This window comes from Hemiscyllium ocellatum, chromosome 2, assembly GCF_020745735.1.
Source record: "Hemiscyllium ocellatum isolate sHemOce1 chromosome 2, sHemOce1.pat.X.cur, whole genome shotgun sequence".
Lineage (NCBI taxonomy): Eukaryota > Metazoa > Chordata > Chondrichthyes > Orectolobiformes > Hemiscylliidae > Hemiscyllium > Hemiscyllium ocellatum.
In genome coordinates, this window is record NC_083402.1 from 4,447,302 (window position 1) to 4,465,346 (window position 18,045).

An 18,045-nucleotide genomic window follows, 5' to 3' on the forward strand; every position below is an offset into this window, starting at 1 on the left:
TGTGTTGCTGACCCTCAGTGCTCCGGGAATGACTGAACCCACTGCTTCTGTTTGTATCTCTGTTTTGATTAAACCAGGCCATTTTTCTCCGTAGCTTCTGATTTATTTTCCTCCTACCCGCCCAGTTTGCAACGTATTCTTCAGTCCCTATGTGAGGGTTGTTCAGGATCTGAGCTGATATTTCACACTATGTCCTCCAGTGCCTGCTTCGTTGTCACTACCATTCCCCCAGCCTCTGTTTCCCCTTTCGCAGCTTCACGCTGACAGCTGTGTGTTTTTACACAGTCGCAGCTCACTGCGTATCTTCCTGCACACATTCCTGCTGCTGTCATCACCACCTCCTCACTCGGTACAGCAACGTAACAGAGCCAGCCAGCACACACCTCCAACTCGTAAACCATACACAGCCTCCTGCCGAGAGACTCAGCGAGTGACTGAGTGAGTGAGGAATTCAGCGAGTGGGTGGGTGGGTGAATGAGTGAGTGAGTGAGTGGGTGAGTGAGTGAGTGGATGAGTGGGTGGGTGAGTGAGTGGATGAGTGGGTGGGTGAGTGAGTGAACGAGTGGGTGAATGAGTGAGTGGTGAGTGAGCAAGTGGGTGAGTGGGTGAATGAGGGGGTGAGTGAGTGAGTGAGTGAGTGGGTGGGTGAGTGAGTGAGTGAGTGAGTGGGTGGGTGAGTGAGTGAGTGAGTGAGTGAGTGGGTGGGTGAGTGAGTGAGTGGGTGGGTGAGTGAGTGAGTGGATGGGTGAGTGAGTGGGTGGGTGAGTGAGTGAGTGGGTGAGTGAGCGAGTGGGTGAGTGAGTGGGTGAGTGGGTGAGTGAGTGGGTGAGTGGGTGAGTGAGTGGGTGAGTGAACGAGTGGGTGAGTGAGTGAGTGGGGGAGTGGGTGAGTGAGTGGGTGAGTGAACGAGTGGGTGAGTGAGTGAGTGGGGGAGTGGGTGAGTGAGTGAGCGAGTGGGGGAGTGGATGAGTGAGTGAGTGGGTGAGTGAGCGAGTGAGTGAGTGGGTGAGTGGGTGAGTGAGTGGGTGAGTGAACGAGTGGGTGAGTGAGTGAGTGGGGGAGTGGGTGAGTGAGTGAGTGAGTGGGTGAGTGAGTGAGTGAGTGGGGGAGTGGTGAGTGAGTGAGTGAGTGAGTGAGTGGGGGAGTGGGTGAGTGAGTGAGTGGGTGAGTGAGTGGGTGAATGAGCAAGTAACTGAATGAGCAATGGAGTGAGTGGAAGGTTTATTTAAAAATGTAATTCTTCGATTGGATGTAGGGATCAGTGGAAAGACCAGTCCTTGGTCCTGGTTTCGAACTTGGCCAGGTAAGATTCACCCACATGACTGTGCGTCTGTAGTCACACGTAGGCCTAGAACAGGCCAATGGGAACAATAACACCACACTACAGCTCCCGGAAACCAAAACAAAACACGATGAACCAGTGAAACTCAGCAGGTCTGGCGATGTCTGAGCAGAGAGGAAACAGGGTTAACAATTGGAATACAGTACAACTCTTCAGACCCCTCTCCTGAACCTGCTACACTTCCCCAGCGCTCTCAGCATCTCGATAAAACCGAAGCTTACTGTCTTCCCAGCCCCCAGCCCAACCCCCCTCTCACACACACACACCTTAAATACCCCAACCCTATAACACTCCAAGCATCACCCTCACCACACAACCTACCCATACACTCCATCCTCCAACTTCCAACCCAACACACGCACACACGCAGTCTCTCTCTGTCACACACAAAGTCTCTCTCTCCTTCTCTCACACACACAGACACAGTCTCTCTCTCTCATACAAACATAGACAGACCCAGTCTCTCTGTCTCACACAGACAGACACAACCTCTCTCTCTCTCACACACATACACAAACAGACACAGCCCCCTCTCTCTCTCTCTCTCTCTCTCTCTCTCACACACACACACACACACAGTCTCTCTCTCTCTGTACAAGAAGGACGGATTGCACCTAAGTTAGAAGGGGACTAATATACTGGCAGGGAAATTTGCTAGAACTGCTTGGGAGGATTTAAGCTAGTCAGGTGGGGAGGTGGGACCCAGGGAGATAGTGAGGAAAGAGATCAATCTGAGACAGGTACAGCTGAGAACAGAAGCGAGTCAACAGTCAGGGCAGGCAGGGATAAGGTAGGACTAATAAATTAAACTGCATTTATTTCAATGCAAGGGGCCTAACAGGGAAGGCAGATGAACTCAGGGCATGGTTAGGAACATGGGACTGGGATATCATAGCAATTACAGAAACATGGCTCAGGGATGGGCAGGACTGGCAGCTGAATGTTCCAGGATACAAATGCTACAGGAAGGATAGAAAGGGAGGCAAGAGAGGAGGGGGAGAGGAATTTTTGATAAGGGATAGCATTACAGCTGTGCTGAGGGAGGATATTCCCGGAAATACATCCAGGGATGTTATTTGGGTGGAACTGAGAAATAAGAAAGGGATGATCACCTTATTGGGATTGTATTATAGACTCCCTAATAGTCAGAGGGAAATTGAGAAACAAACTTGTAAGGAGATCTCAGCTATCTGTAAGAATAATAGAGTGGTTATGGTAAGGGATTTTAACTTTCCAAACATCGACTGGGACTGCCATAGTGTTAAAGGTTTAGATGGAGAGGAATTTCTTAAGTGGGTACAAGAAAAATTTCTGATTCAGTATGCGGATGTACCTACTAGAGAAGGTGCAAAACTTGACCTACTCTTGGGAAATAAGGCAGGGCAGGTGACTGAGGTGTCAGTGGGGGAGCACTTTGGGGCCAGCGACCACAATTCTATTTGTTTTAAAATAGTGATGGAAAAGGATAGACCAGATCTAAAAGTTGAAGTTCTAAATTGGAGAAAGGCCAATTTTGACGGTATTAGGCAAGAACTTTCGAAAGCTGATTGGAGGCAGATGTTCGCAGGTAAAGGGACGGCTGGAAAATGGGAAGCCTTCAGAAATGAGATAACAAGAATCCAGAGAAAGTATATTCCTGTCAGGGTGAAAGGGAAGGCTGGTAGGTATAGGGAATGCTGGATGACTAAAGAAATTGAGGGTTTGGTTAAGAAAAAGAAGGAAGCATGTGTAAGGTACAGACAGGATAGATCGAGTAAATCCTTAGAAGAGTATAAAGGTAGTAGGAGTATACTTAAGAGGGAAATCTGGAGGACAAAAATGGGACATGAGATAGCTTTGGCAAATAGAATTAAGGAGAATCCAAAGGGTTTTTACAAATACATTAAAGACAAAAGGGTATCTAGAGAGAGAATAGGGCCCCTCAAAGATCAGCAAGGCAGCGTTTGTGTGAAGCCACAGAAAATGGAGGAGATACTAAATAAATATTTTGCATCAGTATTTACTGTGGAAAAGGATATGGAAGATATAGACTGTAGGGAAATAGATGGTGACATCTTGCAAAATGTTCAGATTACAGAGGAGGAAGTGCTGGATGTGTTAAAATGGTTAAAGGTGGATAAATCCCCAGGACCTGATCAGGTGTACCCGAGAACTCTGTGGAAAGCTAGAGAAGGGATTGCTGGGCCTCTTGCTGAGATATTTATATCATCGATAGTCACAGGTGAGGTGCCGGAAGACTGGAGGTTGGCAAACATGGTGCCACTGTTTAAGAAGGGCGGTAAAGACAAGCCAGGGAACTACAGACCGGTGAGCCTGACCTCGGTGGTGGGCAAGTTGTTGGAGGGAATCCTGAGGGACAGGATGTACATGTATTTGGAAAGGCAAGGACTGATTCGGGATAGTCAACATGGCTTTGTGCATGGGAAATCATGTCTCACAAACTTGATTGAGTTTTTGAAGAAGTAACAAAGAAGATTGTTGAGGGCAGAGCAGTAGATGTGATCTTTATGGACTTCAGTAAGGTGTTTGACAACATTCCCCATAGGAGACTGATTAGCAAGGTTAGATCTCATGGAATACAGGGAGAACTAGCCATTTGGATAAAGAACTGGCTCAAAGGTAGAAGACAGGGGGTGGTGGTGGAGGGTTGTTTTTCAGACTGGAGGCCTGTGACCAGTGGAGTGCCACAAGGATCGGTGCTGGGCCCTCTACTTTTTGTCATTTACATAAATGATTTGGATGTGAGCATAAGAGGTACAGTTAGTAAGTTTGCAGATGACACCAAAATTGGAGGTGTAGTGGAGGGTTACCTCAGATTACAACAGGATCTAGACCAGATGGGCCAATGGGCTGAGAAGTGGCAGATGGAGTTTAATTCAGATAAATGCGAGGTGCTGCGTTTTGGGAAAGCAAATCTTAGCGGGACTTATACACTTAATGGTAAGGTCCTAGGGAGTGTTGCTGAACAAAGAGACCTGTGAGTGCAGGTTCATAGCTCCTTGAAAATGGAGTCACAGGTAGATAGGATAGTGAAGAAGGCATTTGGTATGCTTTCCTTTATTGGTCAGAGTATTGAGTACAGGAGTTGGGAGGTCATGTTGTGGCTGTCCAGGACATTTGTTCAGCCATTGTTGGAATATTGCGTGCAATTCTGGTCTCCTTCCTATCGGAAAGATGTTGTGAAACTTGAAAGGGTTCAGAAAAGATTTACAAGGATGTTGCCAGGGTTGGAGGATCTGAGCTACAGGGAGAGGCTGAACAGGCTGGGGCTGTTTTCCCTGGAGCGTCGGAGGCTGAGGGGTGACCTTATAGAGGTTTACAAAATTATGAGGGACATGGATAGGATAAATTGGCAAAGTCTTTTCCCTGGGGTTGGGGAGTCCAGAACTAGAGGGCATAGATTTAGGGTGAGAGGGGAAAGATATAAAAGGGACCTAAGAGGCAACGTTCTCACGCAGAGGGTGGTACGTGTATGGAATGAGCTGCCAGAGGATGTGGTGAAGGCTGGTACAATCGCAACATTTAAGAAGCATTTGGATGGGTATATGAATAGGAAGGGTTTGGAGGGATATGGGCCGGGTGCTGGCAGGTGGGACTAGATTGGGTTGGGATATCTGGTCAGCATGGACGGGTTGGACCGAAGGGTCTGTTTCCGTGCTCTACATCTCTGTGACTCGATGACTCTCACACACACACTGACACCCTCTCTCTCTCTCTCTCACACACACACCAACACAATCTCTCTCTCTCTCATACACACCGACACAATCTCTCTCTCACACACACACCAACACCGTATCTCTCTCTCACACACAGACACTGTCTCTCACTCTCTCTCTCTCTCACACACACACACCCAGACACAATCTCTTGTTCTATCTCTCTTTCTCACACACAAAACAGTCTCTCGCTTTCTCTCTCTCACACACACACCCCAACACAGTATCTAAGTCACTCACACACACACAGACACTGTCTCGCTCTCTCTCACAACACACTGATACTGACTCTCTCTCTCACACACACACACACACCGTCTCTCTCCCTTACATACATCGACATTGTGTCTCTCTCTCTCACACATACAGACACTGTCTCTCTCTCACACACACACACACTGACACAGTCTCTATCTCTCATACACACTGACACCATCTCTCTCTCTCACACACACACACTGAAACTGTCTCTCTCTCTCACACACACACACTGACACCGTCTCTCTCTCTCTCTCACACACACACTGACACCGTCTCTCACACACACAAACATGCACACACAACAACACAGTTTCTCTCTCTCACACACACATACACAGGCAGATACAGTCTCTCTTACACACATACACTGGCAGATACAGTCTGTCTCTCTCTCTCACACATACACAGGCAGATACAGTCTCTCTCTCTCTCACACATACACAGGCAGATAGTCTCTCTCTCTTACACACATACACAGGTATATACAGTCTCTCTCTCTCTCTCTCACATACACAGGCAGATACAGTCTCTCTCTCACATACACAGGCAGATACAGTCTCTCTCTCTCTCTCACACACATACACAGGCAGATACAGTCTCTCTCTCTCTCACACACACATACACAGGCAGATACAGTCTCTCTCTCACACATACACACATACACAGGTAGATACAGTCTCTCTCTCTCTCACATACACAGGCAGATACAGTCTCTCTCTCACATACACAGGCAGATACAGTCTCTCTCTCTCTCTCACACACATACACAGGCAGATACAGTCTCTCTCTCACACATACACAGGTAGATACAGTCTCTCTCTCTCTCACATACACAGGCAGATACAGTCTCTCTCACACACAGGTAGATACAGTCTCTCTCTCTCTCTCACATACACAGGCAGATACAGTCTCTCTCTCTCTCTTTCACACACACACACACACACCGATACCATCTCTCTCTCTCACACACACTGACACCATCTTCCTCTCACACACAAACACTGACAGCATCTCTCTCACACACAAACACACACACTGACACCGTCTCGCTCTCTCTCACACACACACTGACAGTCTCTATCTCTCATACACAATGACACCATCCCTCTCTCACACACATACTGACAGTCTCTAGCTCTCACACACTGATACCATCTCTATCTCTCACACACACTGACAAAGTCTCTATCTCTCATACATACTGACACCTCCTCTCTCTCACACACATACACTGACACCGTCTCTCTCTCGCTCACACACATACACAGGCAGATACGGTCTCTCTCTCTCTCTCTCTCTCTCTCTTTCTCTCTCTCTCTCACATACAAAGGCAGACACAGCCTCTCTCTCACACATACACATACACTGGCAGATACAGTCTGTCTCTCACATACACATACACAGGCAGATACAGTCTCTCTCACACACATACATATGCAGATACAGTCTCTCTCTCTCACACACTGGCAGTCACAGGGTTAATTTTCCTCCTTCCCCGATCATATTGAGCCTTGGTTGCTCTGGGGTTTGATTGACAGTTTAAGGGTGCACACCGCGAAATGCTGCCTTGCTGTAGTTTCAGCCCCATCTCGCCAGATTCGGGGAGGGGGGGGTGGGGGTGGTTGGAGGTGGGTGTTATATAAACGCAGTGGATGGCATTTGGTGCAAGTTTGCAGGAAGTTGCTGTGCACGTTCTGTTTCCTGGGCTTTAAGAGGCTGTGGTTTCATTTTTTTTTGCAGCCTTTGCGAGTTGCTTTTTATAGTCACAGTCTCGCTCTCTGTGTGTGTGTGTGTGTGTGGCAGACTGCTCAAGCTATCCAACCTTCACTGCTGAACTGGAACTATGGCGGCTTACTACAACAACATGCTGCGTGTGTCTCGGAGAGGGTTACCTGCAGGGACCTGGAACCAGGTGAGAGCTCCCTGCCTGCAGCTAGTACAGTGCATGGGCACCCCAGAGACTGGCACTGAGCCCCTTGCAAGGGCAAGGTCACACAGCCCTCTCTACAGTCACTGCTCTTTTATTTTAAATAAATACATTAGTGGGCAAAGCTGCAAGAAGACACATGTTGAGGATGAGGGGATGCCCGAGCTGGGTGGGGTCTGTGCCTGCTTTTTAAAGACCCCCTTGCTGAGACTTCCAGCCCAAGGTATTTGCAATGGGTTATTTCTGCTGGGCCTGCAGCACACTGTGTGGGTGTGTTTGGCCGGATTGGGTTTCTGCACTGGATTTTTTTTTAGCGGGGAGTTTTCACACACTGTGTTCCTGGGATCAAAACACAGTAAATCACACTTGGAGAGGGAATCCTTCTGGAGATCTGTGACCTTTTATCGATCTGAAACATTATGTCTGTTTCTCATGTGCACTCCAGCTGTCAGAGCTACTGAGTGGGGGGGAGTTTCCAGGCCTGTCTGTGGGAGAATACTGAGCTTAGTTTGCAGTGTTGGGTTGTAAAAAGACAGTTTTGGTGGGGTGGGGGTGGGTAGAATTGTATATTCCACTTTGGGGACTGTTGAGGTTTGGTTTGGATTGAACTGACCTGAAATAACCTGGTGGAAATATAGATTAATTTGAAAATATAAACTCTCTTCGTTTATCATTCTTTCACGCTGAGTCAAAGTTGGTATTGTTATGAACCTGTTCAGTAGTTGCTGGAGGAGCTGAGTGAGATTGTCCTTTATCAAGGTTATGTTTGTACTGAGTGTTAGAGGCTGTTAGTACGGGGATCCTGTGATTGGATAGGATTGTCTGGTTTGATGAGGAGGGGGGTAAATCAACATCCCTCTTTCTTTTAACCCCCCCTCCCCCTCCATTACAGGAAAAGTGAGCTTCTTGATGTTTGGCACAATGGCCTGGTTTCCATGGCTTTAGATAACATGGAATTTCAGTTCCTTTGGTTTAGTTTCAGTTTTTTTTAATGTTATTTATTTTTTCATTTTTGTTTTATTTTTGCCCCTTTTTTGCTGTAATCCAACTTCTTTTATAGAGTCATAGAGATGTACAGCATGGAAACAGACCCTTCAGTCCAACCCGTCCATGCCGACCAGATATCGGCGGCACGGTGGCACAGTGGTTAGCACTGCTGCCTCACAGCGCCAGAGACCTGGGTTCAATTCCCGACTCAGGCGACTGACTGTGTGGAGTTTGCACGTTCTCCCCGTGTCTGCGTGGGTTTCCTCCGGGTGCTCCGGTTTCCTCCCACAGTCCAAAGATGTGCAGGTCAGGTGAATTGGCCATGCTAAATTGCCCATAGTGTTAGGTAAGGGGTAAATGTAGGGGTATGAGTGGGTTGCGCTTCGGTGGGTCGGTGTGGACTTGTTGGGCCGAAGGGCCTGTTTCCACACTGTAAGTAATCTAATCTAATCCCAACCCAATCTAGTTCCACCTGCCAGCACCCGGCCCATATCCCTCCAAACCCTTCCTGTTCACATACCCATCCAGGTGCCTTTTAAATGTTGTAATTGTGGCAACCTCCATCACTTCCTCTGGCAGCTCATTCCATATATGCACCACCCTCTGTAAGAAAACATTGCCCCTTAGGCCTCTCTTTAGTTTAATCAAGAGGCACATCTCAATACAGAATATAATCAAGACAGAACCCACTCTATTCACTACTACAGACTTACTGCAAGGCCACACTTAAAACTATTCAATTTATCTGTTTCTGTGCAGTAACCTCTCCTAAACAGGTTCTTCCAAGATCAGTGTTTAAGTTTTCCTAGATGCACTCCAATGTCCAGCAATACATGAATTTAACAGCAAAGGCAGTAACTGCACAGGTTCACTGCTGTGTTAGTTAGCAGTCTGGGTCGGTCTGTCTGTCTCTCCTGCACTGACCTGACCTTTGTCTGTTATTCTCCCTTTTTAAAGGTGCTCTTATTTTGACTTTTTTTTCCCAAAATTCCAAAACAATGAGACAGCAGATAAAACAGTAATTGCTGCTCCTGGAATTTGAGGAAATCACCTCCAGCACCTAAAATATCTCAAAAAAAGAAGCAGCTGTTACAGCCAGAAATGTTTCCTGTCCTCCATCTTGGATTTTAACCTACTGCGAATCCTCTTGCAAGGATGCCTTCCTTGAAGAAGCTCTCTTCCTCCCTCTACAAGGATTTCAGTGAGTCCCTCTCTCACTGCACCCCCCGGGTCATCTCCTCTGCACAGAAGCTCTTCAGCCACGTTCTCAAACAGACCCGTTACCACAGCCACATCTCCTTCCTCAGCACCTGCCTACGGAACCGACTGATCCCACACGGACTCTCCAGTTTCCTCATTTCCCCTCCCCCCACCTTGTCTCATTCGGTTCCCTCAACTCAGCACCGCCCTCCTAACCTGCAATCTTCTTCCTGACCTCACCGCCCCCACCCCACTCTGGCCTTTCACCCTCACCTTGACCTCCTTCCACCTATCACATCTCCATCGCCCCTCCCCCAAGTCCCTCCTCCCTACCTTTTATCTTAGCCTGCTGGACACACTCTCCTCATTCCTGATGAAGGGCTTATGCCCCGAAACGTCGAATTTCCTGTTCCTTGGATGCTGCCTGACCTGCTGCGCTTTTCCAGCAACACATTTTCAGCTCTGATCTCCAGCATCTGCAGACCTCACTTTTTACTCCATCTTGGATTACCCAGAATACTTCACGGTGGCTGCTGTTATTGATTCCCTTGAATAAGGAAGTCACCAGTTTGAACCTTGCTCCTTGTCGTGTACCTGAGCTCAAAGCTAACACTGTCTTCAGACAGTGGGGAGGGTGCTGAGGCAGTGGGGAGGGTGCTGAGGCAGTGGGGAGGGTGCTGAGGCAGTAAGCAGAGCTTTCCATCGCTGTGTTGTCAAAGAGAGAGGTCCCCCTTTTATCTTGGTCAACACTCTCTCAAGGAACATCTAAAACCCATTGAGTAACAGGGTCCCTAACCCTGACTGGGAGGCCCAGTGTGGTATGTAATAGCATTTCTGAACAGGTTGATGAGAACAATAAGTTACTATAAAGGGCTTGTGTCACACAGCCGATTGGGTTTGTGTGATAGCCATACCTGTATTTCAGATTACAACCCACTGATGGTCTGTCTTCAGAGCTGTAACTTCTGTGCTCCTCCCTCGTTTGCCTCCTGGTCTCTCTGACCTCCTTCAATTATTGAAGGTTAATACTTATCTCCAGTGATGATGGTTATTCCTAAACAGAGCTGTGAATCTGTTTTTAAAAAAAAACCCAGGTTTTATCAGCAGTGCAGTCACATGCTCAGCTCCTGCCTTAAACAGCGACACGTGCTCGCTTGTTTACATTTCTGACATTTCTCACCTTGAAGAGGTGAATAACCAATCGAATGGCAGGCGGTTCCCTATCCAAGCATCACTCTGAGTGCAGTCTCTGCCCTAACTCCTCACTGTGTTTAAACAGAGACTCTGTACAAAGTAAACAGAGACTCGCACTACGTTCTGGTGAAACCAAACCAAGAGAGTACTTCATTGCAAACTCTCGACAGCATTCTCTGAGTGCCACCTTCTGTGAAATTGAAACCCCACCTTTTGATGGGTTTGAAGATGAATCTACAGCTGTCTTTACAGCTGGGAACCCAGAGAGATGTCTCTCACCAGGACAAAGCCAGATTTGAAAGCTTCTGATGATTTGAAATTTGGGATTCTTGTGTTTCCCCTGAATTTGGGGAGTAGCGGGTGGTATCCTTACTAAGCAGGTTGTCTTTAATCAGCCCAGTGAGTAACAGGATACTCCCAGTCTCCCCCTGTCCCCACTCCCTGTCCTGTCCTATATCCATGCCCATGCGCACCACCTCCTGCAGGTTTCCAGATGTTCAGGTGGAGGAGAGGACAGGACAGAACTGAGGTCAACACATCTATCACATCAACAATATACTTTATTAGGACTCTGTGGGCAACTTTCTCTACTCTATTATTTAATCTGTACGTAAAGCTCCTTCAACACCGTCCACATCAAACACTCCCAGCAAAGGGACTGCATGAGGTTTGCCGGGGTTGGAGGATCTGAGCTACAGGGAGAGGCTGAACAGGCTGGGGAACTTTTTCAAGGAGCAGATACGACGTGTCCTTGATATGTGTGTACCTATCAGGCAGGAAAGAAATGGTCGTGTGAGGGAGCCTTGTTTGACGAGGGAGGTTGAATGTCTAGTAAAGAGGAAGAAGGAGGCTTACATAAGGTTGAGGAAACAGGGTTCAGACAGAGCAGTGGAGGGATACAGGATAGCCAGAAGGGAGCTGAAGAAAGGGATTAGGAGAGCTAAGAGAGGGCATGAAAAATCCTTGGCGGGTAGGATCAAGGATAACCCCCAAGGCCTTTTATGCGTATGTGAGAAACATGAGAATGACGAGAACGAGGGTAGGTCCGATCAAGGACAGTAGTGGGAGACTGTGTATTGAGTCGGAAGAGATAGGAGAGGTCTTGAACAAGTACTTTTCTTCTGTATTTACGAACGAGAGGGACCGTATTGTTGAAGAGGAGAGTGTGAAACGGACTGGTAAGCTAGAAGAGATACTTGTTAGGAAGGAAGATGTGTTGGACATTTTGAACAACTTGAGGATAGACAAGTCCCCCGGGCCTGACGGGATATATCCTAGGATTATGTGGGAAGCAAGAGAGGAAATTGCAGTACCGTTGGGAATGATCTTTTCGTCTTCACTGTCAACGGGGGTGGTACCAGGGTACTGGAGAGTAGCGAATGTTGTGCCCCTGTTCAAAAAAGGGAATAGGGATAACCCCGGGAATTACAGGCCAGTTAGTCTTACTTCTGTGGTAGGCAAAGTAATGGAAAGGGTACTGAGGGATAGGATTTATGAGTATCTGGAAAGACACTGCTTGATTAGGGACAGCCAGCACGGATTTGTGAAGGGTAGGTCTTGCCTTACAAGTCTAATTGAATTCTTTGAGGAGGTGACCAAGCATGTGGATGAGGGTAGAGCAGTGGATGTAGTGTACATGGATTTTAGTAAGGCATTTGATAAGGTTCCCCATGGTAGGCTTATGCGGAAAGTCAGGAGGCATGGGATAGAGGGAAACTTGGCCAGTTGGATTGAAAACTGGCTAACCGGTCGAAGTCAGAGAGTGGTGGTAGATGGTAAATATTCAGCCTGGAGCCCAGTTACAAGCGGAGTTCCACAGGGATCAGTTCTGGGTCCTCTGCTGTTTGTAATTTTTATTAATGACTTGGATGAGGGAGTCGAAGGGTGGGTCAGTAAATTTGCAGATGATACGAAGATTGGTGGAGTTGTGGACAGTGAGGAGGGCTGTTGTCAGCTGCAAAGGGACTTAGATATGATGCAGAGCTGGGCTGAGGAGTGGCAGATGGAGTTCAACCCTGCCAAGTGTGAGGTTGTCCATTTTGGAAGAACAAATAAGAATGCGGAATACAGGGTTAACGGTAGAGTTCTTAGTCAGGTGGAGGAACAGAGGGATCTTGGGGTCTATGTACATAGATCTTTGAAAGTTGCCACTCAGGTGGATAGAGCTTGTAAGAAGGCCTATGGTGTATTAGCGTTCATTAGCAGAGGGATTGAATTCAAGAGTCGTGAAGTGATGTTGCAGCTGTACAGGACTTTGGTTAGGCCACATTTGGAGTACTGTGTGCAGTTCTGGTCGCCTCACTTTAGGAAAGATGTGGAAGCTTTGGAGAGGGTGCAGAGGAGATTTACCAGGCTGTTGCCTGGAATGGAGAATAGGTCGTACGAGGATAGGTTGAGAGTTCTCGGCCTTTTCTCGTTGGAACAGCGAAGGATGAGGGGTGACTTGATAGAGGTTTATAAGATGATCAGAGGAATAGATAGAGTAGACAGTCAGAAACTTTTTCCCCGGGTACAACAGAGTGTTACAAGGGGACATAAATTTAAGTTGAAGGGTGCAAGGTATAGGGGAGATGTCAGGGGTGGGTTCTTTACCCAGAGAGTGGTGGGGGCATGGAATGCGCTGCCTGTGGGAGTGGTAGAGTCAGAATCATTGGCGACCTTTAAGCGGCAATTGGATAGGTACATGGATGGATGCTTAATCTAGGATAGATGTTCGGCACAACATCGTGGGCTGTATTGTTCTATGTTCTATGTTTTCCCTGGAGTGTTGGAGGCTGAGGGGTGATCTTATAGAGATTTACAAAATTATGAGGGGCATGGATAGGATAAATAGACAAAGTCTTTCCCTTGGGTGGGGGAGTCCCAAACTAGAGGGCATAGGTTTAGGGTGAGAGGGGAATGATATAACAGCGATCTAAGGGGCAACTTTTTCACACAGAGGCTGGTGCGTGTGTGGAATGAGCTGCCAGAGGAAGTGGTGGAGGCTGGTACAATTGCAACGTTTAAGAGGCATTTGGATGGGTATATGAATAGGAAGGGTTTGGAGGGATATGGGCCGGGTGCTGGCAGGTGGGACTAGATTGGGTTGGGATATCTGTTCATCATAGACAGGTTGGACCGAAGGGTCTGTTTCCATGCTGTACATCTCTATGACTCCCAGGACAGGGGCAGCACATGGTTAGATAAAGAGTAAAACTTCCTCTACACTGTCCCCATCAAACACTCCCAGGGCAGGGACAGCACGGGGTTAGATACAGAGTAAAGCTCTCTCTACACTGTCCCCCATCAAACATTCCCAGGACAGGGACAGCACGGGGTTAGATACAGAGTAAAGCTCCCTCTACACTGTCCCCATCAAACATTCCCAGGACAGGGACAGCACGGGGTTAGATACAGAGTAAAGCTCCCTCTACACTGTCCCCATCAAACACTCCCAGGACAGGGACAGCACAGGGTTAGATACAGAGTAAAGCTGCTTCTGTTCTTTCAACCTGCATAGACTCTGTCCCTATTATTCCAATGACAGGGACAGCATGAGGTTTGATAAAGAATAAAATGTTCTCTGTCACATTAAACTGCCAGAGCAGGGACAACACGGGGTAAAGCTCTCTCTACTCTTTTTCATTGCAAAGTAATGCGTCCTCTGTGCTGGTCTCATCAAACTCCTGGGATAGGTACACAGAGGGTTAGAGTCCTCCAGCACAGAAACAGGCCCTTCGGCTCAAATCACCCACCACAGCCAGGCTCCCGAAACTGACCTAGTCCCATTGGCCTGCGTTTGGCCTACATCCCTCCAAACCCTTCCTATTCATATACCCATCCAGATACCTTTTAAATGTTGTAGTTGTACCAGCCTCCACCACATCCTCTCGCAGCTCATTCCATACACATACCATCTGCTGTGAAAACGTTGCTCCTTAGGCCCCTTTTAAATCTTTCCCTTCTCACCTTAAATCTATGCTGTTTAATTTTGGACTCCTACCCAAAGAAAAATGTCTTCGCTATTCTCTCTGCCCCTTATGTGTATATAGACCTCGATAAGGTCACCCCTTCGCCCCTAATACTCCAAGAAAAAATGTCCCAGCCTATTCAACTTCTCTGTATAGCTCAAACCCTCCAATCTCAGTAACATCCTTTTCAATCCTTTTTGCACGCTTTTTAATTTGATGTATGATTGTCACGTTTAACGGGATACAGTGAAAAATTTTGTTTTGCGTGCTATCCAGGCAAATCATCCCTTACATTAGTACATCAGAGCAATAGAACACCCCCCAGAATACAGTGTTACAGCTACAGAGAAGATGCAGAGAAAGATCAACTCTAATATAAGAGGTCTGTTCAGAAGTCTGATAACAGCAGATAAGATGCTGTTCTTCAATCTATTTACACGGGTTTTCAAACTATTTTATCTTCTGCTCGATGGAATCTGGTGGGAGACAGAATTACCAGGGTGGGAGAGGGATCTTTGATTAAGTTGGCTACTTTCCCAAGGCAGTAGCAAATGTAGATGGAGTCAATGGAAGGAAGGCTGCTTTAAGGGATGGACTGGGCTGTGTTCACAACTCTCTGTCATTTCTTGTGCTTTTGGGTAGAGCAGTTGCCATACCAAGATGTGATGAGTCTTGATGGGATGTTTTCTTAGGTGCGTCTATAAAAATTGGTCAGAGTTATTGCGAACATGCCAAATGTCCTTCGCCTTCTGAGAAAGTAGAGGTGTTGGTGTGTTTTCTTGACTGTAGCATTGAAGTGGAGGTAGCAGGACAGATTGTTGGCGATATGTCCTCCTCGGAACTTGAAGCCCTTGATCACCTCCATCACTGCCCCACTGATACAGACAGATGCGTGTCCTCCACTCTGTTCCTGAAGTCAATGATCAGCTCGTTCGTTTTGCTGACACTGAGGGAGAGATTGCTGGCCTATCCAGTTTGCTACCATCCTTCCTATTAGCAGGGCGACCAGAATTGTAACCGTACTCCAAATGTGGCCATATCAATGTCTTATACAGCTGTTCGGAGAAAGTGAGGACTGCAGGTGCTGCAGATCTGAATCGAGAATGTGTTGCTGGAAAAACACAGCAGGTCAGGCAGCATCCAAGGAGCAGGAGAATCGATGTTTCAAGCATAAGCCCTTCATCAGGAATGTGATGCTGTTCACCTTGTCTATACCTGATAAAGGGCTTATGCCCAAAACATCGACTCTCCTCCTCCTCAGATGCTGCATGGTGCTTTTCCAGCGCCACACTTTTCAACTCTTGCTGAACATGTTGTCCCAACTCCTGTGCTCAGTGTGCTGACCAATGAAGGCAAGTGTGTCAACTGCAGTCATCACCACCCTGTCTACCTGGAACACAGCTTCCAAGGAACTATGTAGCTGCACCATTAGGTCTTTCTGTTTGATTAGACTCCCATAGCATTAACTGTGTAGGTCCAGCTCTAGTTTGTCTAACCAAAATACAACTCCTTGCATTTATCTGAGTGAAACTCCATCTGCCACTCCTCAGCCCGGTGGTCCAGCTGATCAACATCCTGTTGTACTGTTAGATAATCTTCTTCACTGCCCACTACACCACCAATTTTGGTGTCATCCTCAAAAGTACTAACTGTATATTCACATCAAAATTGTTTGTTTCTATAAATGACGAATAACAGCGGACTCAGCACCACTGGTCACATGCCTCCAGTCTGAACAACAGCCCTCTGTCAACGTTGTCTCCAGTTGGCTAGCTGTGATCTGACCTTACTAACCAGTCTACCATGTGGAACCTTGTCGAAGGCCTTGCTGACGTTCATGAACATAACACTCACTGTTCTGCTCTCCTCTGTCTTGGTAACCTTTTTTAAAAAAACTCAATCAAGTTAGTGAGTCACGATTTCCCACGTACAAAGCAATGTTGGCTATACCTATTCAATGATTGTTTCTCCAAATGCATGTAGATCCTGTCCCTCCAATAGCCTCCCCACTACAGGCATTAGACTCACTGCTGTATTGTTCCCTGGCTTTCCTTGCAGCCCTCCTTAAATAATGGCACCACATGAGCCACCGTACAGTCTTCCAACACCACACCCATGGCTGGCAATGAAACTAGTTCCTCTGCTAGGGGCCCTACAATTTCCTCTCTGACTTCCCATAATGTCATGGTGGATATGTGATGTCAGTAGAGTAAAGCTTCCTCTACCCTGTCCCCCATCAAACACTGCCAGGGACAGGGACAGTACAGGTTAGACACAGAGTAAAGCTCCCTCTACACTGTCTCATCAATCGCTGCTAATTTCTGCTGTGTGCTGTGATATCAATCTCACATGAGCACAGTTAATTGGAGACTCACTGTTCAGTTTGTTCTATATTTCCTCTAATTGTGATCAGTCTGGAGCTGGGGGAGGGGAGGAGGTGGGGGTGATGGGGGAGGGGAGGAGGTGGGGCACTGGGAGACAATAGACAATAGATGCAGGAGTAGGCCATTCTGCCCTTCGAGTCTGCACCACCATTCATTATGATCATGGCTGATCATCCTCAATCAGTATCCTGTTCCTGCCTTATCCCCATAACCCTTGATTCCACTAGGAGGTGGGGGTGACGGGGGGGGGAGGTGGGGGCGACAGGGGGAGATCTGGGGGAGGGGTGGGAGGTGGGGGTGTGGGGGAGGGGAGGTGGTGTGGGGGCGACGGGGGAGAGTTGTGGGTGGAGTCGGGGAAAGGTGTGGGGGGGAGGTGGTGGGGGCAATGGGGAGAGGAGGCGGTGGGGGTGACGGGAGGAGGTGGGGGAGGGGAGAGGGTGGGGAGGGGAGGTGGGGGTGACTGGGGGATCTGGGGGAGCGTGTGCCCCTCAAGCTCAGTGTGCCTCATTGAGTTTGACACTGCAGCTGCTGTGTCAGCTAAACCCTCATACTGGGTCATACAGGACACTAAACAATGGACAAACCCATTCACCTCGACCTGTTGGCAGCAGCTCCTGAGAGACTCCTGACTGAGGCACAGACCCATTGCTGAGAGTTTATTGGCAGCCTGCTATTATTACACAGACAGACTACTGTGTACACGTGCTGCTCACTTCACAAAGTTTACTCAGCAAGTGCCACACGTGACAGGGCTTCATCTTACCCCCAGGTGTGAGACAGGGAGAGCCCTGTCTCTATCCCCATCCCCGTCACCGGTGAAGGGGGGCATTTATGACGGAGATGAGGTAACCTTTTTTTCTTTTGGAGTTGAGATTCTTTGGAATTCCCTTCCGAAAACGGCAGTGATGCAGGATTGTTCAATATTTCTAAGGCGGAGGGAGATAGATTCTTTATTAACCAAGGGGATGGAAGATGACTGGGGGATATGCAGGAATGTAGAGTGCGGGTTAAAATCAGACCAGTTTTGATCTTATTGAATGACATAACAGATAAGAGTGGCCGACTGTAGCGCAATGTTTGC

The 18,045-nt window shown here is 47.7% G+C and overlaps 1 protein-coding gene across 2 annotated transcripts in view; it reads left to right on the top strand.

Annotated features, from left to right (window-relative positions):
* The first annotated feature begins 1,243 nt into the window (after nucleotides 1–1,243).
* The window catches only part of oxct1a (3-oxoacid CoA transferase 1a), a 64,599-nt gene continuing 47,797 nt past the window's right edge, over nucleotides 1,244–18,045 (top strand). The window contains exons 1-2 of one of the 2 annotated variants that reach the window (XM_060834196.1): nucleotides 1,244–1,303; nucleotides 7,126–7,234. In XM_060834196.1, coding sequence (XP_060690179.1) covers nucleotides 7,166–7,234 — 69 coding nt within the window. In that variant the 5' untranslated portion in view covers nucleotides 1,244–1,303; nucleotides 7,126–7,165. Of the gene's footprint in view, nucleotides 1,304–7,062; nucleotides 7,235–18,045 lie in introns of both variants that reach the window. The other variant, XM_060834187.1, reaches the window with a different exon arrangement.